Below are 25,827 nucleotides of genomic sequence, written 5' to 3'. Positions count from 1 at the left end.
CGGGGCGGCAGCGGCGGCCGCGCTCGAGGCGGGCGACGGAGCCGCACGCGTGGTGAATTTGTGTGATGTGTGATTGACGCGAGGCTGAGGGTGTGTAAAGTCGTGATCATACTTCTAATCTGAGTCATTAAATTTGTAGGATAAATACTGTGAGTCGTTGATCTTGCAGGTGGGATTGGCCTGGAGAAGATTTCAATTATAGTAGAGATACTGGTTCTCTGGGGAATGAATGAAGTTTAATCTGATTCATTTGGTGGACTAAAGGATTTATTCTGGTTTATTTGGTTGGACCAAAGAATTTTATGTTTTTTAAGCTATATTGTCGGATACCGTAAGTCAAGATACCCTAATCAAGCCATAACAAAGGCCCAACATAGCAACACATGGCCCATAGGTCTTAAGAAGCATTTCTCAAGATGGGCTGCATCGACCCCCCCTTTATGGGCCAGGATGGACCATGAGGTAATAGGACCCCCCCCCCCCAACTCGTTCGCGCCCGGGCCCTAGGGTCAGAGGAATTTTTCGCCTCGCCCGACGCCCGGTCTCGGCTGAGATTTCCTATTCCTCGACTTCCCACGCACGCCATAGACAATAATAGGGACTGTTATGATAGCCGCATGCTTGGAACATAAATGATATCCATGTACTTGAGACTTAAGTGTTTACCTCATGATAATGTTTCTAAGGCTCCATGATTCATCAATAAAGTGAGCTATGACAGCCATGTATCCTCTCTTTTGGTTATTTGAGGTCCACATATCACTTGTGATAGCCACCCTTGATTTAATCCCAGTCATGTATTGAAAGGCTTTCTTCTTCTCCAACTCATATTGGTCAATATGTGCTTCCTGCAATGACACAACAAGAACTAAGAATACAATTTAACAGCACACATCACAGGAAAATAGTAGCACAGTACACACCATATACCTTAGAGTGTTTCTGGTGCCAATCTTGAACAATGGATGTAGTGCATGTACAAATTTGGGAAAACCAGCATGATCAACCATGCTTAAAGGGTACTCATGCAGCACCATCATAGCCCCAAGTTCCTTTCTAGCTATATCTTGGTCGAAGGTATAGTTCTCCACTAAAACTGTGCCTTTTTCTGAGACATCAAACCTTAAAGAAGCTTGTGACAATGTCTTGTTTCATCCAAACTTGATCTTTCTAAGTGTACAAGTCTTCAAGTGATCATGAAGGTGCTTACTTCCATTCTTTGTTTAACCTCCAATCTTGGTAAAACTGTGCATGCATTTTGCCTTTACTTGCCTATTCCACTTGACTCTCTCAAACTCCTTCCAAACAACCACCTTCCTCGTCTTGTTCTTTAGGCACCTCTCCATCATCCTCTATTTCAATTGCTTCTGATTCATTGATAGACTCTGGGTGTGATTTAGTATCAGGCTGTGAGCCGTCAGAAATTAGAGCTTGGCTAGTTGCACTAGATATCTTCTTAAACCTGCAATGCAGAATCTAGGTCACTAAAATCTGCCATATACTTGAAGATCAACAAATTTTTGAGCTGTGCAAATATACTTGCAGATCAACATCTACTAATAAAATTGCAAATATGCTAAGTAGAAAGCCATCAACATTTACTCATTAATTAGTACTATCTGCTAGTCTACTAAAATCAAGAACATGTTGCAATTATACTTGCAGATCAACATTCATATTCATATTTGCATCTACTCATTCATATTCTAGGCTAGTAGTAATGAAATAAACCAACAAAAAAGAACAAAACCTAAGTGTTCTAAGCACTAACCTAATGGATTGAAGACTATTGCGTCCAGCTGCAACCTTCTTGGTTGCAGTTGTCTTCAGGCAAGAGCATCTTAGGTTGGATCCTTTGTCCACAGGCGGTGGGGAAGGCACTTTGGGTCACCAGCTGCTATGATGTCTTTTGTGGACGATGTCGGCAGAGCTGTCCTCTCCTCCACCGGAGTAGGAGGAGCCACTGGTGTGCTCGATCTGATAGCAGCCTTGATTGACCTAGCTTGATCCGGCTATGGTGGCTTGGACGTGTCGTCTTCGACACCCCTTAATGAGGGACGGGCACGGTTAGTAGAGGTAGAGGCACAAAGTAGAGAATACTGCAAGTGAGGATTTGTCAAGACTGAAGGAGGAAGATCTTTACTGGCCTATGATGCAGGATCTAGACGCCGTCCCTAGGAGCAAGGAGCTCTCTGTAAGCTCTTAGAGGCTTAAAGCCACAGCCAGACGGCCCGCTGCCCACAGAGGCTGAGGGGAGGGGGCGGTGGTGGAGCTCTTGCATGGTGCAGCCGTGTAGTGTTGTGGTACGATGGTGGGGGTCGCAGTCACATGGTTGCGGACAGTGCGGTGGGGGTCATGCTCATGCCATCGTGGTCTTCGGGCTTCGAATGCTGGTGTCACGGTGGGCTCTGTTTCTATGAGAATTGGGAAAGGGTGCGGGTGTGCGGCTGCCGCTGGTCAGCTAGTGTTGAGTCTTGACAGTTGGAGGCAAAGGATGGTGGGGAGGAGCTCTAGGGTTTCTTGGTATATATATGTAAGAGTATTTGGGCCGGATTAATTGGGCCTCCCTATGGGCTATGGCATATGGGCTGCAATTGGGGATTCAAGCGGGGAACGGGGACGGGGAGGTGGGAAACGTTTCCACCCCCGATGGGGCTGAGTTTCAGCCATTACTATCACGTGGGGAACAAAACTACCTCATTTTCTTCCCCTAATGGAGGAAATCCCCATCGAGGATCGAGGCCCTATTGCCATGTTGACTTGTCGACATCGTCTCTTAAGGCAGTTATGCCTATAATTGAGAGCCTAACTCTGATACCAATTGAAAGGACCTTGATGTCGCCTAGAATGCCTAGAGGGAGGATGAATAGGTCTACAAAAATTCAGCTGGAACAGAAATTAAAACTCATGGTGGCACTGCCTCCCTTTGAGGGTGACACTACCTTACTACATCCGTGTGTCTAACACAGCCCAAACTTAGTGAAGATGTACAAGCGATATCCAGTGACAAATCTGCAAAATTTCAACTTGAAATTCTATCATATTAGAGGGCGGCACTGGCGCCCAGCGGAGGAGGAACTTAGCACAATTCAAAATTTAATTAAGAAAATTTAGATCGGGTAAATTTTCTAGCTTCCTGCAAGTATGTTAGTCACTGAACAATAGTTATATGCAGTGGAATAAGTACCACTAAGTAGATCGGCTACAGACACTACAAGCACCTCAACAATAATAGTAATGCAAGAATGTAAATCAGCACACGATATTTACCCCATGGTTCGACGTCGCCACTAAGGCTAGCCTAAGTCTACATTGTTGATGTGCCCACACAAGGACTGGCTTGCCATCAAGGCTTGCCCTTCCTCGTTCTCCAAACAAGAGTGTTACCTCATGAAGGAGGGATGATTTCACTAGCTGCAAGAGATGATTACAAACTGTCCCGCTGTTCACCACCAGCATGGGAGCTCATCGGGCAACGTCTAGCCGTCTAGGAGGCTTCATCTCCAAGAGTAACAAATGCACAACAAATATTGACGAAGCCCAGCAAGTGCTCAAGGTTAGGATTTCTCTAATCTACTCTCAAGCTCCTAATCACACAAACCCAATACTTAATTGTGCACTAAGCACTTTACTCTCACAAAGAGAGAGTTGGGGAGAGGCTTTGGAATGGGTTTAGAATGTCTGGAGCATCAACAGCACGACCAGGAGCCGCAGGATGGGTATATATATTCATCCCACTTAAACTAGCCGTTAGGATTTGAAAACTAGCTGTTATGACTGTACAGGGGCGGCACCACCGCCTATTAAGTGCGGCACTGCCGCCCTCCTAGAAAACAACACAAGTCACCTTACGGAAAAAGCCATAACTTTTTACTCCAAACTCTGATTTCAGTGATCTTGAACTTTTTGGAAAGCTATTTCGAGGGCTATCCAACCCTGCAGAGAACAAGCTCCAAGGTCAACAAGTACAGGTGCAATGCTAAGTGTTTTCTCTCATGTTAGCACTTGGGTTTGGTTAGTTTCAGCACTTGAGACTTGTCTGTCATTTGTGTTGCATCCCCCTTAATAGTGCGATATACCTATACTCAAGAACAAGAGAATATAATCAATTTAACCACTTGTGTCTTCAGTGTCTTTATATGCCATTTTTTCTCAATATTACTCTCTAAAGGGTTGCAATCAACTTTGTCTCCTTTCTTTGAGCAAACACACCTTGAGCATGTGACTTGAACCATTTCAATACATATGAGTTCACCTTCATGGCTTTAAGTCAATTCCACTAATGATTTGATTCTCAATACAATATGACTCCTCATAGCTTGATTAGTTCCTCGACTCAATGTAAGTACTCTCTTCTTCACCTTAGTTATGGTACCTCGGTTCTTAAGTCGTCACTTGTCCCTTTACCTTCGCTTAGACCCTCAAAGCTTTTTTGTTGCTATCTTCACCTTATCAAGCCATACTCAAGTCATATCATATTAAGCATCCATTGAATAACTATTTCTTCAATATTGTGATCCTTGCTTGAATATCTTCTAGATATAAATATTGAGATCAATCAAGCTTTGGTTTGACTCACATAGAGACATATATGGATCAACATCAATATGGTCAAGCCAATTCATGATTCCTTAAATCCTCTTCATTTTGACTTGACACTTAATACTCACTTCAATCTTTATCTTCATACTTCTAGCTTGTTCAAACCGATTGCAAAGTGATTTACCAAATCTTCATCCATACAAGCAAAACAATCATAGAGACCTACTTGTATCCAATATGAGTTACATGCTTTGTCTTTTGACCTTTGCTTGACATTTCCTCACTTATTTATTCTTGATTCATTCTTCAACCTTGATCAAAGCTAGTTCACTATCAATCTCTTCTTGTTCATGAAAAGCAAGCATTATAAAGACCAATCCGAAATAATCAACTCATGTCTTATTTGTCATTTGTCAAATATGCTTGCTTTCACATGATGCTATGATATCCCACAACATAGAAGCCATTTTATAGATTCCATTTGCATTGTTGTCTTTTGCTTGAGGTAGATTATTTCCAAATCCTCCAACACAACAATACACAATTTGGCCTTTATTTCAACACCGTGTGATATATCATCAAGTTTGCATGCTTGTTAACACACAATCCACAAGTATATGCAATAGACTCAATATCCTATTCAATACTTAGCAAACTTATTAGACCTTTAATCATGTTGTCATTCAATTTATCAAAACCCACAAAGGGCTAGATGCACTTTTAGAAACAGATCACACCCATAATATATCTCATCGTAAAAACAAACTCTCAATGTCAACTTTTGAAATCTACGAGTTGAGAAAAATATTTGATAACTTTTAAATTTTTAAAAAACTCTTTTACCAAATTGTTGGAGAAGACTTTTTTCTTTTTTTTTTGCTAAAAAATTAAAATAAAAGGTTGTTTTACCAAACTCTTGAAGACGCGCAAGGAGTTAACATTATGCTAAAATGACAAACACACTGCAACGTCGTAAACAACTAAACATCACAGCACGCCAGGAACCGAAAGCATCTGGATTTTTCACATGGTAGGTACGTGCGTGAGTACAGTTCATGTCAAGAGCATATGTGACTTTGCCAATACGTCTGAATGTCTGGCAGGCAGCTAGCTGATGCGGAGCAATGGAAGTGCAGTACGGCACTTTGACCTTTGATTTGGTTTGTCGAAGAATAGAAGCAACAAAAAGTATAAACCCGAAAGAGTTCACTTGTGCTTATTATGTACCGTCCATCAATCACCTGGAGGAGGAGATGAACAATAATATTGCAGTGGAGCCACAAATTAATAATACTTGTTGGAAGAGAAGGAAGATCAATCAATTAACAAATATACAAAATTATTGTTGTTTTGGTGAAAGCAACACCCCAACCAGCCGGTAATAAGAACGTGCACGGGTGTGAAAGTGAAATCTCTACAACTAAAAAGACGGAAATGATATCGTCGTACCGTATCATCGGCCTGCCTCACCCGCACTGTCCTTCCCGCAACGCCCTTACTCTCCCGTCCAGCTCGACAACGAAGCTCTCCTACCACTTCCCCTCTACGCGCGATAACCGCCGCGCAGCTCCCCTAACCCTTCCTCTCCGCGATTGCTGCCGTCGCCGCTGCCGGACGGCGCTATCCGCCGCGCAGCTTCCCCACGCACCTCCCGTATCCCACCCTTTCTGCGCGCTCTGCCGTCGCGGCCGCCGGACGCACGCCGGGCTGCCCCACGGTTCAGGTCAATCCGCTCCTTCGTCGTGCTCATCCACGCCCTCACGCCGCCGCACCGCCTCGAGGGCGCACCGGTGACCAATCCGCGCCTGCACCGGAGCCTCGAACTCGTCGTCCGCGCGCTGCCGTCGGCGACAGCTGCCGTCCGCGCGAGTCTCGTCCTCGAGCGCCGCCCGTGACCGCTCCGCGACCGCTGTGATCTCGGCCGGCTGCCGTCCGCACGAGCCCCGTCTCGACCGGCCGCCGTCCGTCCGCGCGCGCCGCTGTCCGTGCGAGCCCCATCCTCAAGCGCCGATCCGCTGCCGTCGTGGATCTACAGACCATCTCCTCCCACCCCCTGATTCGCTGCCATCGTGGTCTGGGAGGCCGAGCGGGCGGCAGTGGGTCTGCAGGCCATCTCCTCCCACCCCCTGATTCGCTGCCATCATGGTCTGGGAGGCCGAGCGGGCGGCAGCAGGAGCCCTGCAGGCGGCACGGACGGGCGACAGTAGAAGCCAGCAGGCCAAGCGCATCCAGCACCCAGTCTGGCTCATCGTCGCCAGCCACACCCTTTGGCCAGTTGATTAGAGGTCCGCCGGCGCCGGGAGTTACTCTTCTGCTCAGGTAATTATTAGTACTTGTTTGTGACGGTATTACCGTGGATTCTGGATTTGTGGATTGCATTCTTGGTTGCAGAACTTGATACTTGTAGCATACTGGTTTTTATATATTAAAAATTCTATAGTCCTTGCTAATGTAAATTCAGAAGTTGCTATGTCATTTACATCCTAGCCAGGTATTTGTGCGTGGTTAAGACATGATGGATCATAAAATTTTGCAATTACATAAACAATACAAACATGTAACTACCCGTCGGAGTTTGTCCTAATGAGAATTCACTATTTATTTTATTTTTATCCAACAGCTTTCACTATGCAAATATGACATTTTTATTTCTTAATCCTTTTTTGAGTCTAAGCCTCTTTGAAAAAGTGGATCCATGCTTTTAATTACTATAATGATCAGCATGTCTGTTGGTTAAACTCTGTGAGCCATTCTTTGGAAAAGTGGATCCATGCTTTCAATTGTTGTAATGGGCTCGACGATGATCACATTGTTCAACTAGGTCTGAAATAACCATTAGCTTACCAATGTCAATGTGCACATAGCACCTGAATGTGATGTCTGTCTGACACTCGATGGAAATAGTTCCACACTATCAAGAAATATATATGACTGATCCAACATGATTCTAATCAGTATTTTGATACTGTGAAGCATCCAGCCATATAGTATCCTTGTCAACTTTTTAACAGATCAAAGTTATCCTGATACACATGTAACTATCTCAACACACTAAATTTTTAATGATATTCCTCTGAAATTTATAAATCATACCCACAAACTGAATTTTCAATGTACATAGTCCAGTTCAGACACACTAATATACAGTGCAATAGCCAAATTGTATATGTCATTTATATATCATATCACAAACTTGTATATTGCCCCGGATAGTAAACACAAAGTGTTGCAGGCAACCTGAATCAGCATAGTTCTAGAACACTATAGGTTGCTATTATATGCTTTCTGACAACTATTTGATTGTCATCATCAAGTTGTTTCACTGTAGGATTACTCTTTAAAAATCAAACTAGCCCTGAAATTGTAGAGATCTCAGCCATAAGCAATTATGCTAAAATATGGTCACGTATATTTTAGGTACACAAGATAATTGCCATAACTAAGTGCAAGGTCCTGATTAAAGTTGTTGAAGAAATTCAGAAGGGCATATAAGATGGTTAATGTAGAAATTATGTGGTTGCAATTCAGGCCACCTAAATGGGATTGGTGGTAGTGGTACTATCCTTTTGTCGGTGCTGATTCAAGCCAATGCATATCGCCACAAGTGGCAAGGAATAGGAAGCATTGGTTGATGGGTTGAGGGGATCCACATGTGAGAAGGGTGCTGACCTGGATGCGCTTGGGTTTTTTAGTTCGGGCCAAGCAGCTCCATGTTTCGGTTAGGGAGAGTGTTATCATTTTCTCATGATTTTGGGGTTACTTTTTGCAATTGTTCAGCTATCGGCCACCAGCTGATTTTATGATCATGTTTTCTGTTTATTGAGTAGAAATCTATTTTGAGGTGTTTTATGATAATATTTGCTTTGGATCTAATGGATACATTCAGTTTTCGTGCGTTCGAGTTTGCACTAGCAGTCTAGCACACCATTTATTTTGATATTGTAAGGGGTTTCTATAAACATCCATCCATATAATATATTTAAAAATGTTACTAAAAATCATCTTGGAGTATACTTAGCTTAGCGTTTACTTGAATACCGATCACTTTATTGTAAGGTGTTTCTATAATGCTCTTATGTCTGCGCAGGTTGCCAGAAAGAAATTTACTCAAATCAAGCAGAAATTGGTTGTTCAACTCATTGTTTTTGATCCTCACTTCTCTCCCAGGTTGGTGACTAGCTCTTTGTCGTCTATTAGAAAGAAATCTCAGCAAGTTTCATTTCTTGGACATACTGGTCAATAGAGTTGTAACTTTGTATGTCAGGTGAATTGCAACTTTGACCATCACTGTTCTTTCTAAAATTTCTGATACTTAAAATAGAAGTGATTGACAGATTATAAATTAAATCCAGTGTGCATCCCCACTGTATAGACCAGGTTTTGACAATATCAGATATTAGAAGCCTTAAGTCTACTTTTCATACTATTTTTATTGCATATTGTAATTTTGAAAAAAAATTATTTGGTGCTTTTTAATCAAGGTTCAGTTTGTTTTGTTTTAGTGGCTCAATAAGAACTTATATTTGTGGTTATCTCATTATTAGGATGAACCCACTGTAATCATTCTTAATCTGCACATACACCTAGCAAGAGATAAACTTGCTTTAAATACAATCTAAGCTTTACTCTACCTTTGAGGTTCAAACTCGTAGCTGAACCTGATTGACGTGCTCAACCACCAAGGCCTCATTCCCTAATTTAGTTATATAAGACACGGAGCACTTACAAGTCATCGTTTTTTCTGATAGGAATTCTTTTGTTATTTGTCTTTTGGTTTTTGTCCAACACTTGTCATCGATAAAAACTGAACTGTATGTGGTATTCTTTTTGTCAAGCTAGAGCATCGAATCGTCATGATAATTTTAATATGACAGGTAAAGAGAAGTGCTTGGTTGCATTAGCATGCCTTCTTATTTAATCTGAACTATGCTTATACATACAACTTGTATTGTCTCAACTTGAACCCACGTCGACCTTTCAAACTTCAGACCTATGTGGATTAAATTTATTTTGAGTGTAGGATCCAGGATATAACTGTGTCCACTTTATGAATAGGCAATTACACCTTTATATAACATAACAACAATAACAAGTACTATCACACAGTTTCCCCTTAGTTTGGCGGAAGGAGGGAGGAGCAGACATGATCTATGGAAGACAATACTCTCTCCATCCCAAATTATAAAACATTCCAAAAATATTAGAAAGTCAAAGCATCTCCTTGACTAAAATTATAGAAAGAATTATAAAGATTTATGAGATCAAGTAGATATACTATGAAAATATCTCCTACAACTAAAAATAACAAAACTAAGACTATTTCATCGTGCGAATTTTTTTTGATCCATCGGTCCGCCCGCGACTCTCCCTAAAAACGCCACAATTTATGGGTGGTTCTAGATAAGTCTCCCCCAAAACGTCACTTCTTGCGGATCCATATGAAGGATTATCGATTTTATACCACTTAACTTTAACTAATAAAGAAACTACGTGATTATAGGAATCACGTCCCGATCGTGCGACCCTCCCCCGTCGAAGGCCTGATGTCTCTGGAGTTCCTCACCGCGGGCTAAGGCATCGAGCACGGCCGGGCCAATCAACCACGCGGCGAACACGCGGCCGTCTGCCGTCTCCGCGGCCTGCGCCCCGCCACCTTCGCCCATGCCAGTTTGACGAAGCTTATGGCCTTCTTTAATCTTGGACTCCATCGTGACCGCGAGACCGGCCGCCGAACATGCGGCCGTCCACAGCCCCGATCCGTCTCTGCGCCTGTGCCCCGCCACCTCCGCCGATGCCAGTTTGCTCTGGGTTATTGCTAGGGTATCCTCAGACAGCCTCCATGTTTTTTGGATTAATATCACTTTAATATCGATATTTAATTTCACAATATTGTTATTTTGTCATGTGATCCGTGTATTTTTAGTACAAAGTCTAGCTGTTTTGTAGCAACGCACGGGCACGAACTTATCTTACCAGAATAGAGAAAAGGTAATTTGTATGCAATACAAACAAAGGCAACCAAACCACCTAATACTAGCTAAGTTTAGAAAATACAAACAGCCAAACAACTATATATTGGCTGTTTGGATTGTCATGGTTTAGATTCTAGCCAGACTAGAGATAAGCCTGAGAACCAAATAGATCCAACATTGTTATCTTATCATGCGATCTATGTATTTTTTTATAAAATATTAGCTATCCCGTAGCAACGCACGGGCACGCTACCTAGTGTAATTAAAATGTTTCATTTCCACGCGCTGGAAGTTACCTGGTAACCTGCAGTTGTGCAGTCACCAGTCAGCATCAAATCAAATTAAACTAATTCGGGGGCTCACGTGGTCGAGTGGGCGAGTCCAGACTCGAGAGAGATACTATATACGAGCTGAGGTCCATTTCCAATTGGGAATTGCCTGGTACGGTGCTTGTTTTGACCAGGCGTTTATCCGAGGCGAGGGAGAGAGATCAGACTTAGGAGCTAGTCGCATATATGATCCTCATTCCCGTCCACCTCCGCCGTTGTTGGGAATGTCAGTTCACTTGGAAAGTAGGGCGTTGTGGACCAGCTATACCTTACACTTTCAGGGTGTCTTTTTTATTTATATATATTTAAGTGATATTTTACAGTGCTTGAGAATAGTGGCAGCCCTTCGTTTCGTTAGATCTGACGACGGTTTAAGAATATGAAGAACTAAATACAAGGAACTTGGAACTAAAGATATGTAGACCTGGAACTGGATTTTAATTAAATTTGGGAGGGCATAACAGTATTTTTATGTCTGCTTCTCATCTCAAAAGCGGAAGAAGCTACTTCTCATCTCTTATCTGTTCAGTTCTACCCCCGGACCTCCCTCTCTCTTCTCGATCCAAAGGGGCATATGCTTGGCGCGGAGCTCCATGGCTATCGCCTATCGGCCGATTCACAGCTTGTGTACAGCGGTATGCAGCTGCACTCCTAGCCTGGGCATAATGAGCCTGATCGTGGGGTGGACGTGTCGCTGCTCACGATATGGAGGTTCGAGACTTGGAATCACACATCGGCCATGAAACGGCAGCACAACGGCGAGGATTGGGGCCTGGTTCAGTTGGCGAAAATTTTTGGATTTTGCTACTGTAGCATTTTCGTTTGTTTGTGACAAATATTGTTCAATTATAGACTAACTAGAGTCAAAAAATTCGTCTCGTGATTTATAGACAAACTGTGTAATTAGTTTTTGTTTTTATCTATATTTAATGCTTAATGCATATACTGTAAGATTCGATGTGACGGAAAATCTTAAAAAATTTTGCGAACTAAACGAGGCCTGGTTCAACATGGATGAGGAAAAAGAATAAAGTCCGGGAGAGGCTCGCCGTGGCGCTGGGGGCCATCACCGAGACCGGTGCCTTGGTCGTCACTGCATATAATTAATGAGCAGCAGCGAACCCTTCTCGGTAGAACGAGCAAGCAGCAGCGAGCTCCTGGTCCTTGGCAGATAGTCAAATACCTGGGATGACGTGTGGCGGCGTAGGAGGCAGGCGGCTGCGAAATATTATGAGATGACGGGCGCGGCGGGCGGCAAGGAGCAAGAAGCATCGAGCTCCTCGGCAGCGACAGTTTTGTTCTTTTAGAACTGCCTGTTCGTGCCTTCGTGGGTAGCTGTATGTGAGGAAGAAGAGAGAAAAAAAATACTAAACTACCCTTTAGCCTTATGGGAGAGTTTTTAATTAAAACAATGGCTGCCAATATTTCTTATGGGAAGAACCGGTGGTTCCTCCCAAGCACTGTAACAAAACTCATATTTTAAATGCAAATTACAAGAACATACCCATCCCAGCTAAATTTGGAAAATAAACTATTTTTCTTCTGTGGTCAAAACGACTTTAAACTACTGAAAACGATTCGCCCTTGATTTCGTTTACCAGGGAAACAATTTTGATTCCGTCAAAGTAAAGTATGCCTTTTATATCCAACGGAAGCACGACTTTCAGTATCAGCTCACCCTAGAACGAATTTCCTTGCATGACATTTTATCTTTTTGATTTTTTATTCAAAAACCAAAGGATCAAGAGTCATCTAAAAATCCTGTAACTTTGTAGATAGATGCTAAAACGTAAGCATGATACTTTTTCAAGTGACAACGGACCGATCCTGGCGATGAGGATTTGAACTCAAATTCAATACATCAAAACCGTCAATTAGTTTTTACTCGCCTTAATTTTGGTGCAAAATCAGCGGATATATAATTAACCAACAAATTTGGGTCCTTCTTTAAACTAGTCTGTCATTCTGGACAAAAGACCCTTTGATTCCTTAGGGCATTCAAGAGCATGTTCTTGGTGTGTGGCCCAATAACTAACGACCCAACTCTCCCAATAAGCTCCATTGTTGGGTTCGCTTCAGTTTTGGGGTACTCTTTCTATAATTGCTCTCTCCCTCCTTGATCATCGCGCCCTTCCATGAGATGCACCCCTTCACCTTTAGATGATCATTGGACTCTTGGCTCTATGGCTGCTGGGCCCGTGCCCCTGAACAAGGCACCTTTCTTATCTATTGGGGATTACCTTATTATCTTTCGTACTGGTAGACCTCCAACTACACCCATAGTCATACCGTGGAAGTGTTTGGCGTACTATGGCCCTAAGTTCCTCATCGATGGCGATGAGGATAAGGCCACACCGCTATCCCGCCAAGATTCTCTACTCCTTCTACGGTCTGCTTCTTCACTCACTTTGGTGAGTCTTAGGCTCTTGGCATTCACTCTTCTGCCTCCATGATCCATGTTTCTTGGGTTGAGAAAACCCTAATTTCGCCCCTTCCTATGGTAACTTATTCCCTAAATTGTAGCAATCAACGGTGTTACATCTCATCGACCCTATGCTTTTCATGCCTCTTGGGACTCAGAGAGTTGCAGTTCATGGACTGTCAGTCATGCACAGGGTGGTATCAGGCTTATGGTCTAGAGGAACAATGATTTGGCGAGTGCGAGGTTTCACCCGATGCCAACACAACATGTCAACTTTTGGGACATCCAAAATGTGATAGAAGATTTGTGCAATCACATGAATGTTGGTGCCACGGGTTTGTTGCCATGGCAAGCATCATTGTTCGTCGAGTGCCACTGAGTGTGGGTCTCTGCTGGCTCGAGTGGACTCAACAACATAAGAGAAGGCATGTTGATGTATCCTGGTTTAGGCTATTGGAGCCATACATCCAGCAGTAGTTGTTCTTTGTATTCAAGAGCACCCAAATCATAGGGTTACGATGAAAGGGAAAGAGATTTGGTAGGGGATCGCTTAGTGCTTGTTGACACCGTTTTTGAGCACGTGTCCATGTTTGGTAGAGTGCAGGCCGGCAGGATAAGACGGCGGTGTTTTGTCTACGGGATGAGTTGCCGATTAGGATGGTTGCCGATGAGGGAGAGGTTGAACGTGACTAAGTCTATAGGTGGTGATGTGTCTGTGCTGATAGCTACGACAAGGAAGTCTGCCGATGACTATGACAAGAGAGTCTGCCGATGATACGGAGGGAGAGTCCGGGAGTTGCCGATCGGTTTGTGGAGGTGTTCCAGCTTGTCACGGGGGGATAGCTTTATATTTTCCTTAGTTATTTAAATCGTTTTGTATACGGATTCTATGTAATTTGGAATTTGAATTCTAGTCGTGTCTGGTTGTAGCTCTTTGAGCAGGGTATAAATATAGACCCTAAGGCCTTGTAATGAGATATCTATCAATCAATCAAACACACGTTTTTACTCATATTCCAGCATCTACTTTTTCGACGACTTCGTCATACTTTTCCTTTTCAGTACGAGTTCTTAGGAATTCGTCGACTTAAGCTCGGCGCGTTCTCAAGTTCCGCGTGAGTACCTCTTAGCCGTGACATCCGGGCGCATCGCTGTTGTCAGGACTAAAGTATTCGAGTTACCACCTTTGCCGATAGTAAGGTCAAATCGGCTGGCACGCCTTAACGTTTGAATCGGGTATTAGCCCTTTGTGTTTGCAGACCAGCTTTTGCACCAACAGTGCTATCCTGGGATCATTGGTGGTGAGGTTGGCTCCTTGGCGAGGGAGAAGAATACTCCTCTCTCTCACCGGATTGCCATGGGGAGGAATGCTCGGTTGTTCCTCTCTTCTTGCTCTGCCTCTAGGCCGAGCTTGGAGTGCTTTGGTTTGTTTGGTGTGTCTTCAACCTCTCTAGTCTAGTTTCATCCTCCTCTATAGAATTTGACCCCCTTATAAATTGAGGAAGGTCAAGTACAAGGTAGTTTAGGGGGTATAGTCTATGGTCTACATGCATCGGAGTCCAGGGGGCGCTGCCATTGGCATGGATGCACCTTGACATTGTCATCGAGTCGGGGGAGCTTTGGGATGTTGCCTGGCGCTTTTGGCCATGACGCTCTGACCATTAGGGGCTGTTAGCTTGGATCGACCTCCACCGGATGAGCCTTCTCAAGGCTTGTGAAGGCACCTAGCTCGGGGCCCCCTAGCTCGAGCAGTTGATGAGCGGGCCCGAGAGCCATTGGAGTTGATGGAGGGACTTGTCTTCTTATGTCATGCTGCATGCATGACTTTGTCAGAGGAGTGGGCGACAATGTTGTGCGCCCATTGGTCAGGGTGATGCCGAGGAGCCACCAAGCCTTGGATGCTCGACATGTTAAGTGGTCAGCTTAGGGCATAGGATTCTCGCCTGGGCAGGAGCTCAGGGTATTAGGCTCGGCTATTGTTGGTCAGGAGCCGAGGGTCTTAGCTAGCCCCCAAGCCTTGAGTAGAGGCTAAGGGTGTGCTTGGGCTCTCGCATGATCCTTAGCCAGAGAATACGTGTGAGCGTACCGATTAGATATAACCCCCAAGCGATCCTAGAGGGGTCGATGGTGGGGGTCTGAGTTGTCCCTAGGACTTGGCAGATGTTTGACTCTCGTCAGTTGGCTTCCATTCAATGCAGCAACCCCCTTTAGGTCAGGCCTATGTCCGCTTAAATTACATGCATGAGCGTGATCTATTGATCCAAGCTGGCCCTACCCATATGGAAATAGTATGATTTCTATTGTGCCTCACACAATAGGGTTCTTTGGAACAATCGAACCACAGTGATGACACATGAAGTTTGGCTCATGATGTTGGGCCTCAATCTGAACATGTGGACTCAACCTTTATTGGAAAAGATTGTGTCCTCCAATTGATGAGGGATCGTCCGGTGTGCCGGTCCGGTATTACCACCTTAAACTTTTAAGCTGAAACTTAGTGAATTGCTTCCTCAAGGTGTTGTGAGATTGTACCTAAAATTTTATAATTTTTGGACACTGTATGATAAGGTTTTCACTTTTTATCCCAATGTGTTGTCATGTTTATACCAGACCCGTCCGATAGGAAAACCATATTTGCTTCTACCACTTCTACAATGTGTTTTTGTGTTGTCTAGGGTTCATCTAGTCATTATGTGAGTTTCTCGAGCAGTTTCTCAAAGATTTAGTGTTGAATCTAGGATAACAGCTAAAATTGGAAAGAAAATTGGATTTGAGTTCCATCGAACGTCTCTCGTTGCCTTTTCCTTCACATTTTTTTATCTTTTTAGATAAAGGATATGTCATACCCGGCTTCATCTATCGACTGATAGAGTCAAGCCAATTATTACCAAGTACTGCCTGAAGGCACACACGCAAGCTGTAAGACAGCAAGTTTACAGCCGAACAAAAGAATAACCAAAACGCCGATAAAGTTTTGACTAAGCATGACCAATATGTCTATAAGATAACCATCCATTGGAACCAAAGAATTGCAAAGCTAACGACTCTAGAAGCTGCCCAACAAGGATCAGCTGATTCCGTAGATCATCATGCCGCTGCAATCTTGCCCAATTCCGAAGCCAATGCGTTCCCCTGAAAAGAACCTACAAAAATGATTTTGGTCTACATTTGTCAAAAACTACCTCATTTCTTGTTATCCAAATTGTCCAACAAAGCGCAGAGGCTGCAAATAATAACAATGAATTATACTTTTTGTTCATTGTTTTTGGCCACCTATTAAAAAGGTCAAAAATATCTCTTGGGGCAAAATTCCAAAAAGTAAATGTATAGCGCGCCACAAGAATTTAGCATAAAAACAATCTAAAAAAAGATGTTTAATGGTTTCTGGAAGATGACAAAAGTAACACGTCCTATCACCATTCTAGTTTTGTCTAACCAGATTATCTTTAGTTAGAATCACACCTTTTTTAGATACCATAGAAAAACTTTAATTTTCATAGGAATTTTAATTTTCCAAATATCTTGTGATACTCTAACCCCATTGTTAATAAACGCAACATACATGGAATTCACCGTAAAACTTCCTGATGCATTCAACCCTCAAACAAAAACATCTCTTTCCTACAATAAGTTAACATCATGTAAAGAAGCGACAATTCTATGCCAGTCCCTTAAGTTCACACCCACTAAGTTTCCGCAAAAAAGAAACATTAAATGGAGATGAGCTAAGGACTTGTTGCACAGAGTCTTGTTTTCTTCTTCCTATGTTAAACAAGGCAGGAAACCTATCTTTAAGAGGTTTATTTTCCAACCAATTGTCTATCCAAAACCTGGTTTGCGATCCATCTTTCACTTTAAATAAACCATAACCCATTAAAGAGTCTTTAACATTTATTAAATTTTTTCAGAAATGAGAGTCTGTTGGTTTTTTGACACAACTCCCTAGAGTCTTGTCTTTGATGTATTTATTTCTCAAAAGTTCCTGCCACATGCCATCTTCATTCAATAACTTAAAGAGCCATTTACTTAGTAAGCACTTGTTTTGAATATCCAGATTCTGTGTACCTAAACTGCCCTGATATTTAGGTTGACACAATATTTCCCATTTGGCCAATCTATATTTCCGTTTGTGTTGGTCGTTTTGCCAGTAAAAACATGATCTAAAGCAATCTATTTTTCTAGTACACCTCTCTGGATTTCGAATAAACATGTATTTAATCGCTATGTATATTCTTGTCGTATATTTATTTCATCATATGTAATTATTGTATATTTAAAATGGTCTTCTTTTATCTAAGAGCATGGTCTTCTTTTATCTAAGAGCATCTCTGGTTTTGCATTTGAGGTTTGCATTTGAGTAATTTGCCAAAAAGCTCCAAAAGAGGTATCCAACGGTTTGGATTTGGAGTTTGCAATTTGGGCAACTTGGCAAATGAGGGAGCAAACTTGGCAAAAATGTCAAGTTGTGGACGGCTTTGCAAACTCGATCGCACGAGCAAAGTCACGTGCGAGGAAAGCGCACGCACCTAGAGACATCCTATTTTTATCCTTTGCCAAGTCCAAATGTCAATTCCCTTGGAGATGACCTATTTTCATCCTTTATATTTTGTTATGAGAGTTTGCAAACAACAACAAATGTCAAGTCAATTTGCCAAAGTCTTTGCAGATGCTCTGAAATCCTATACGCCCCTGAAGCTACTCACTTAGGAAAATGTGATTGTTGTTTAGAGTACACGTGTTACAGATATGGACAAAAAGAACATGAAAATAATGTGTTATGCATGCTCCGGCAGTGTTACGGTCTGAGCGATTGATGAGGACACGTGCCGACCCATCACTGTTTGACAGCATGTCGATGGTCTTGTATTGGTCTCTCCTGCGTGAGCCGAGAGCCGTGAGCCCTGAAGAGTCCGTGAGTCCCCAGGTGCAGCGCCGGACCTCCTCCGCCACTGATGACTGACGCCTACGTACGCCTATAAATGGAATGCGCTCCCCCGCGGCATGCACGGCAGAGCAGACGACGGGAACACGAACACAAGACCGACCGCGACCGGCCGGATAACCCTAGCAGTTAGTGCACTCTTCTTGTTGCTCGCGATCTATCCTCCCTCACTCCTCACGCACGTCAACCGGCCACCAATGGAGTCCTCCATCGCCGCTGCCGCCACCTCGGTCGTCGTCAGGACAAGCGTTCCGGCCGTCGTCTTCATGCCATCACTCTCCTCGTCCTCGTCCTCCTTTCTTAGTCGTCCCGCCCTCCGCACCGGTCGTCGTCGAGCCTTCCGCTGCAGCAGCAGCAGCAGCAGCGTCGTCGCCAAGCAGGACTCGGCGATATCGTCGGCGGCGGCCCTGTACTGCAGGCTGGACGACAAGCTGTTCATGTCGCCGGAGGTGTTCCAGTGGGAGAGCGGCAAGTCCCTGAACGCCATCGCGTCCGCGCAGGGCATCCAGATCCGGCGCCGGTGCCGCGCCAGGTACCCCTCCGAGGGCACCGGCGCCGAGCGCGCCGTCCCGCGCAACATCCTGGAGCAGATCATCTGGGACAAGGAGGTGGAGGTGTCCCAGAGGAAGGCCCGGACGCCGCTCAGCGACGTCAAGGCGGCCGCCGCCGCGGGGCTCGCGCCGCCGCCCAGGGACTTCCTCGCAGCGATGCGCGCGGCGCGCCACCGCAACGGCGGCGGCGTCCCTGCGCTCATCGCCGAGGTCAAGAAGGCGTCGCCCAGCAAGGGCCTTCTCAGGGACCATTTCGATCCGGTTAGTATTCCTTTTCCTTGATATATATCACTGTACTGGATCGTACGTTTTGGCATGTTTGCACATTATTGCATGTTTTCTCTGAGCTGCAGCAAGTTCTTGGCTGCAGGTGGAGATCGCGCAGGCCTACGAGAAGAATGGCGCGGCCTGCCTGAGCATCCTGACCGACGAGAAGCACTTCCAGGGGAGCTTTGAGAACCTGGAGGCCGTACGCAACTCTGGTGTGAACGTAAGCAGACATGCTTTGGCCTTGTTTAGTTCTAAAAAATTTTCAAGATTTTTCGTCACATCGAATCTTGCGGCATATGTAAAAAGTATTAAATGTAGATAAAAAATGACTAATTGTATAGTTTATCTATAATTTGCGAGACGAATCTTTTAAGTCTAATTAATCTATGATTAGATAATAATTATCAAATAAAAACGAAAATGCTAAAATAACGAAATCCAAATTTTTTCGCCAACTAAACAACCTTTGTGCCGTACGTGTGTGGTTGTCTGGAGATCGAGTTGAATTTTTCGTTTGTCGCCTCACTTGACTTATGCATGCCTTTCTACGTATACATGCTTCTGTGTGCGGATGATGCACGCAGTGCCCTCTGCTGTGCAAGGAGTTTGTCATAGACGTCTGGCAAATCTACTACGCGCGTTCCAAAGGCGCCGACGCGATCCTCTTGATCGCGGCCGTGCTACCGGACATCGACATCACCTACTTTCTTCGCGTTTGCAAGAGTCTTGGAATGACAGCTCTTGTTGAGGTTACCTTCTTCCTACGCTATCGTACTTTTAAAATTACATGCACGTTTTTTGTCATCCACTATCGACTTATTATGTACATCAATGACATTCGCTTCATTTACCACTCATTATTGGTAAGTTGCTATATATATATTAAACATGCATTAACTGTGCATGTATGCATGTATATATAATATAGGTTCATGATGAGAAGGAGTTGGATCGCGTCCTCAAGATAGATGGTGTTGAGCTTATCGGCATCAACAACCGCAGTCTAGGTATTTTCTCCCCCCGCCCCCTCCCGCCGTCAATTCCATACATCCTCAAATCAATTATATTAACTCCCTTTCATACCTTTTTATATGCCGTCCTCCATTCTTAAGAAGTCAAACATGATTGACTAAATATATAAAATAAAATATTAACATTTATAGTATATATATATTAATTAATATCATTAAATAGATTGCTGAATCTATTTTTTATAATAAATTTATTGAGATATATAAATATTGTTAATATTTCTTTCTATAAACTGTCAAACTTGGTATGAATCCCACAGGCCACGGAGTCCCTTAAATAGGGATCGATAGAGGGAGCATTATATTATATTTTGTTTAGAGCTAGCTATGGTCCTTTCTTGATCAATAATGCAACAACTAGCGGCCGGGCCAGACTGAAATTTGTTTATACATGCATTTTCGTTGCAGGGACATTCGAAGTGGATACTGCCAACACAAACATGTTGTTGGAGAAACGTGGTGACATCATCAAGAAGAAGCGAATACAGGTAGGTCTTAGTTTCAAAACAACTTTCTGCACTCCCAACTTTGACAGAGAATCCTTGTGTTCCAAAGGATTGTTTTTAATTCTCAATCAATCTCATGATGCGATGTATGTTGTAGTTGGTATGAGATCTACAAAATGACGCACTTATTAATTACAACTCGAAGGGACACAAAAAAAGGTTCAGGATCATAATATATATGATACCACTGGATTCATCACTACATAATATATCTGATCACTACCTTTAGTCGATGGCTAAAATACCTTTAGTCCTGGTACTTTAGTCCCGGTTTTGAGACACGAACCCAGACTAGAAGTGTTGTCTTTTCTTTGTATAATTCCATATTAATTAAATAGTTCACAATGTGGATATATTAAGTATTAAGTCTCAGTGGATATGCATGTTTCCACAGGTTGTGAGCGAGTCTGGGTTGTTCACCCCTGATGACGTGGCATATGTACAAAATGCTGGGGTTTTCGCAGTAAGTTTTCTAAGTTGTTCATTTTATTTATAACGAGGTATAATAATTTAGTGTCAAAAATATGCTCTTCGTAGTTAGACAAATGGATGGTTTTCAAAAGTTTTTGTATATAAGAACCAAAAAGCATGTGGTGTATTTCTACCTAGGGGGCTGTGGGATATTTATAGAAAGAATAATACAGACGGTTGGCTTAAGTAACCACCTATGAAAATGCATTACTACAGGCGGTTCACTTAAATACACAGGTGGTTCAGTTAAGTGAACCGCCTGTGGTAATGCATTTACACAAGCGGCTCATGTAATTGAACCGCCTGTGTAAATCAAAGATTTACACAGACGGTTTTATTACATTAACCGCCTGTGTTATACCATTAACATAGGCGGTTGTTTTCTCTTGCCGTACTATTTTTACAACACAGGCGCATGATAACTAAAACCGCCTGTGGAAAGATTTTGCCACCACCAGCTTTGAGCTCTGTGTACTATAGTGTACATAATGTGGTGTCTTAGAGTGGTTTGTACATCCATATATATCTAATTGGTTGTCATTTCATGTTTTCAGGTTTTGGTAGGAGAATCCCTAGTGACGCAGGAAGATCCTGGCCAAGCAATTGCTGGATTGTTCGGGAAAGAGCTTTTACCTTAATTTATTCCCGTTCTACTTTAGCAAATTGTTGTATGTAGCAATCATGAGTTGCAAGGTGAAGACTCCAAAAGCATAGAGATTGCACAAGATGTAACTATGGACAAAGTGCTGTTTTATAAGAGCAATTTGTTAGTTTTTTCACTTCTTTGCATAATGCTAAATGTGCGGTGATTTGTTTAAGGCATTGTTGATGCTAATTAAGGTCACACACCAGCTAGACACACCACACCCTAGGTCATACACGGCCTAGCACATAATGGAGATAGGTCAGGACAAGGCTGGACGACTATGCAAATCATACACTTGTTCTTCGCTCGAAAAGCTCACAAACTGAAATGAAACGGGATTTTAAAACCTAAAATTCCGACTCTCTTCTCCTTTGATGTAGGATATTTCGGCTATCATGAGCATCCACTTTTCAATTAATTATAAAGTCATAGAATATCAGAGTATATTAATAAGAATAATACAACAGTTTAGCTAGGTTAAAATCAATCAAAACTGCGATAATAATGATCCAATCGTAGTAGCAAAGCTTGGCGATTCTCTAAATCCTCAGGCATCCTTGAGAGTAGATCGCAAACCACTACTAATCATAACACCATTGCAAGTCAAGAAATTAAGACCTGTTTGGTTTGAGGTGAGTACCCTCCCGCAACTAAACTTTAGTCGCTTTGAATCCCCAAAAAAAAAACAAGGTGACTAAAAGGTACTAAAGTAGTTTAGTCGTCCCCTCTAATCCTTAACAGGTGACTAAAAGGTGATTAAACTTTAGTCAGGTGACTAAACTTTAGTTCAGTAATCGGATCATCACGTGGTCGAGTGAGCGAGTCCGGACTCCAGGTCCATCTGCAATTGCAATTGCCTGCCGCCCCTCTTGACCAGGCGTTTATCCGAGGGAGAGAGATCAATTTATCATTGTCTTTTCTTTGTTCTTAAGATGCATGAGTAGAGCTACTAGTCGTCTGTCCTCATTCCCGTCCTCCTCCGCCGTTGTTGGGAATGTCACTTCACATGGAAGCCTATGAGCCGTTGGGGATTGGCTATACTTTTCATTTTCAGGGTGTCCGGAAGCAGATTTTTTATGTATTTTTTAATACAATTTTAAATGCAAATTACAGAAACATACTCGTTCCTGCTTGTGGCCAAACGACTTTTAAAAGTCGTACCACTGAAAATGATTTTCCCTTGATTTGTTTACCTGGGAAACGAGTTTGATTCCGTCAAAATGAAGCATGATTTTTGTATATTCAACGGAAGCACGACTTGTATCACTTCACCGTAGAACGACTTTTCCTTGTATGCCATTAATTTTAGCTTTTTGATTTTTTATTCAAAATCCAAGGATCTAGAGTCCTCTAAAATAGTAGGAAAATATGATCAATTTTAGTTGTATCTACCATCATAGCTTTTGTGGTTTTGAAATTAAAATTCTTCATAGAATTATATTTTGTGATATATTTCTCAGCCTTGGTATTTGAGATCTCCAGAAATTTGCTAGAGCACTTGGGCTGAGATGAATGTGGTTCAGATGGCAGAATTAGAAATATGAGGCCGCGCCGCCAAGGCGGCCTCACAGAGTGTCCACATATGTTCCATTTAGTTAGTGCTTTAGATGTAAAATTCACGGCTCAGATGAAAGTATACCTCCATGCCCCACATTGTAACACCCGATTTTAAGAACAAAATCAGATATGCACCATATGTGAGTTTTAGAAGACAAACCTCACATATAGCTACAACTAAGGGGTAATATCAAAGGACAACGCATAATTTATATAACGTACATAATAAATTAGAAACAACCTTGGCAGCAAACACGGAAGAGAACTCCAAACTTCGGGTGTTAACCTCACTCTACAGGATCCAACTGAACTGGTTGATCACAAGCCCAATACTTCTCCTGAGGTGTGGGAGAGATAGCAAGAGTGAGTCCAAGACGAACTCCGCAAGTATAACAACTAGATTGTATATATTCTACAATCTCATGATCAATGTGGCATAAATAATATAGAGTATTAAACAATAATCAATGAGTTTCTTAACACAAGATTCATCACCCTTAATGTAAGAGTTCCCAAGGCCGCTCGTGACTGTGAGCACGGCTAGTATACCAGTTTTTAACACTCTGCAGAGGTTGTACATCTTTACCCATGAGTCATGATTTACCCTTTCGCCTGAGGTGATCAGCCTCGTAACCCACTACCAAGGTAGGTCGGCAGGGATCACTATGAAGTCTTTCAAAGGTTCGTCTGGCCGCTTGGTTTCGTTAGTCAGTCCGTGTGATTCTACCACTCGCAGGGAATCCACGGTCTGCTATCCCCCATTTGCGCCACACGGGTAACCTCTAACAAGGTAGAAAAATTACTCATACTTGACTAAAGCCAGAGCCATTATAGCCCTCATGGTTGCACTTTCATCCCGGTTATCTCTTACGAATAAATCCTCAAGTTGTTAAAAAGTCATTATTATCATTTGTTGCTTTATATCAATCTAGTCACAAGATCATGGTCATAGAATTAAAAACTCAAATGCTATACTTGCCTTGATCCAATTGCTCCTGCTGGTCCTGCTGATCTTACTTGCTTCCAAGGCTCTGATCTTGATTACCGAAGTAAAGCTCACCGACTAGACTCGATCATCGATCATCAACACACAACAATCAGAGACAGACATACACGAAGCAAACAATCCTTTAATTAGAACAGTACACCAACAGATCAAAAACAAAATAAAATGTTTAAAAACAGAACCTACGTTTTTCTACGATCACATAGATACGAAGATCACGAAAATCGGAACTAAAACGATCAAGTTACGAATTTACAGCGATTTCCTATAGGCATTTAATTAATTAAACCTAACCCTGAAACTAAAAAGTTGCAAACTACAGTAACAGTGGTACTAACATGTAGGGCATTTAATTACGAATCTAACACAATTTGAACGGGTCAAATCGGAGTTAAAACGATTATTTTATGGCCAAAACAAGTTCAGTGGCAAATATGTAAATAAAGCATGATTTAAACGGATTTAAATAAATATAAAAATTCTGGAATTCCTCCCTGGCCGAGGACTGCGGTGCAAATTCAAGATTTTTGGGGGACTCTTTAACAAAATTACCCCCGAAGGGGTATAGGACGCTCTCGGCCGTCCGATTAGAAATTAACGATACAGATTAAATCTGGGGGAGAGAGAGAGGGGAGGGGCTCGCCGGCCGGCCGGAACAGGGCAACAGCGGCGGCGCGCCATGGCCTCCGGCCAAAGCTTCGCCGGAGTTGAGCGTCCGGGCGCTGCGGAACTCCATTTCGCGAACCAATTGCTCTGGGAGAGAGAGGAGGCGAAGGCGAACTCGACCCGGGCTAAATCGCGGCCGGGGAAGGGGCCGAGCGGCTCGCTCCATGGCCGGCGGCCATGGAACTCTCCGGCGAGCGCGGACAGGGCGCTAGGGGACCCCGTTTTGCTCGGCAAATGGATGCGGAGAGAGCGGGGAAGAAGGGGAAGCTCACCACAGCGCGAAGCGGGGCAAAGACGGCTCAGAACGACGGATTTCGCGCGGAGGGTCGCGGCGAAGCTCCGGCGTCGGCAGTTGCGTGCAGCAGGCGAAAAACGGAGGCGAGGAGAGGGGGAAAATGGGGGAGGGAGCGCTCGGGCGAGCGGGTGCTCTCCACTTGAAGCCGAGGCGCGGGGATCGGAGAGTGGGAGCGAACGTGGGAGCGGGGCTTCGGCTTGGCGGTTCCTGCAACAGAGGAAGGGAAGAGGGAGGAGGCGGTTGGAGGGAGGAAGGGGATGACAGGCGGGCCCGGCCTGTCAGCGGGTGAGAGAGGAGAAGGGGGAGAGAGGGTGGCCGGCTAGGCCGCGGCCCAGGAAGGAGAAAAGAGGCCGCGGGGGAACTGGGCCAAAAGGCCGAAAGAAGAAGGGGGGAGGGAGAGATTCCATTTTCTTTCTTCCAAATATTTTTTAAACTCATCTTTCAAATGAAAATTGAACTCAAAACTCTTTACAAATTCCACACATCACATAAATAAATGCTGCAGCATGAATGCATGAATATGTTTCTAAACTTATATTAAATTTTAATTTCTCTAAAGTTATTATTATTAGGTTTTTTTTATATTTTGATGCTCACAAAATTGACACAATAAATCAAATT

General features: G+C 43.3%; 1 protein-coding gene and 1 long non-coding RNA gene across 2 annotated transcripts; both read left to right on the top strand.

Annotated features, from left to right (window-relative positions):
- On the top strand, positions 5,995-9,043 carry LOC110433143. Its single transcript, XR_002450545.1, has 2 exons — positions 5,995-6,861; positions 8,630-9,043. It is a non-coding gene; the product is annotated as an uncharacterized LOC110433143 (long non-coding RNA).
- LOC8071864 (indole-3-glycerol phosphate synthase) lies at positions 17,869-21,815 on the top strand. The gene is made up of 7 exons (XM_002462098.2): positions 17,869-19,019; positions 19,129-19,248; positions 19,613-19,777; positions 19,957-20,035; positions 20,468-20,547; positions 20,960-21,028; positions 21,591-21,815. The coding sequence occupies exons 1-7, from the start codon at positions 18,267-18,269 to the stop codon at positions 21,672-21,674; spliced, it is 1,350 nt and encodes a 449-aa protein (XP_002462143.2). The 5' UTR covers positions 17,869-18,266; the 3' UTR covers positions 21,675-21,815.

The sequence above is a fragment of the Sorghum bicolor genome, chromosome 2 (genome assembly GCF_000003195.3).
Source record: "Sorghum bicolor cultivar BTx623 chromosome 2, Sorghum_bicolor_NCBIv3, whole genome shotgun sequence".
NCBI classification, from domain to species: domain Eukaryota; kingdom Viridiplantae; phylum Streptophyta; class Magnoliopsida; order Poales; family Poaceae; genus Sorghum; species Sorghum bicolor.
Note: the sequence above shows the minus strand (reverse complement) of the source record. Positions and strands in the feature narration are given on the sequence as shown.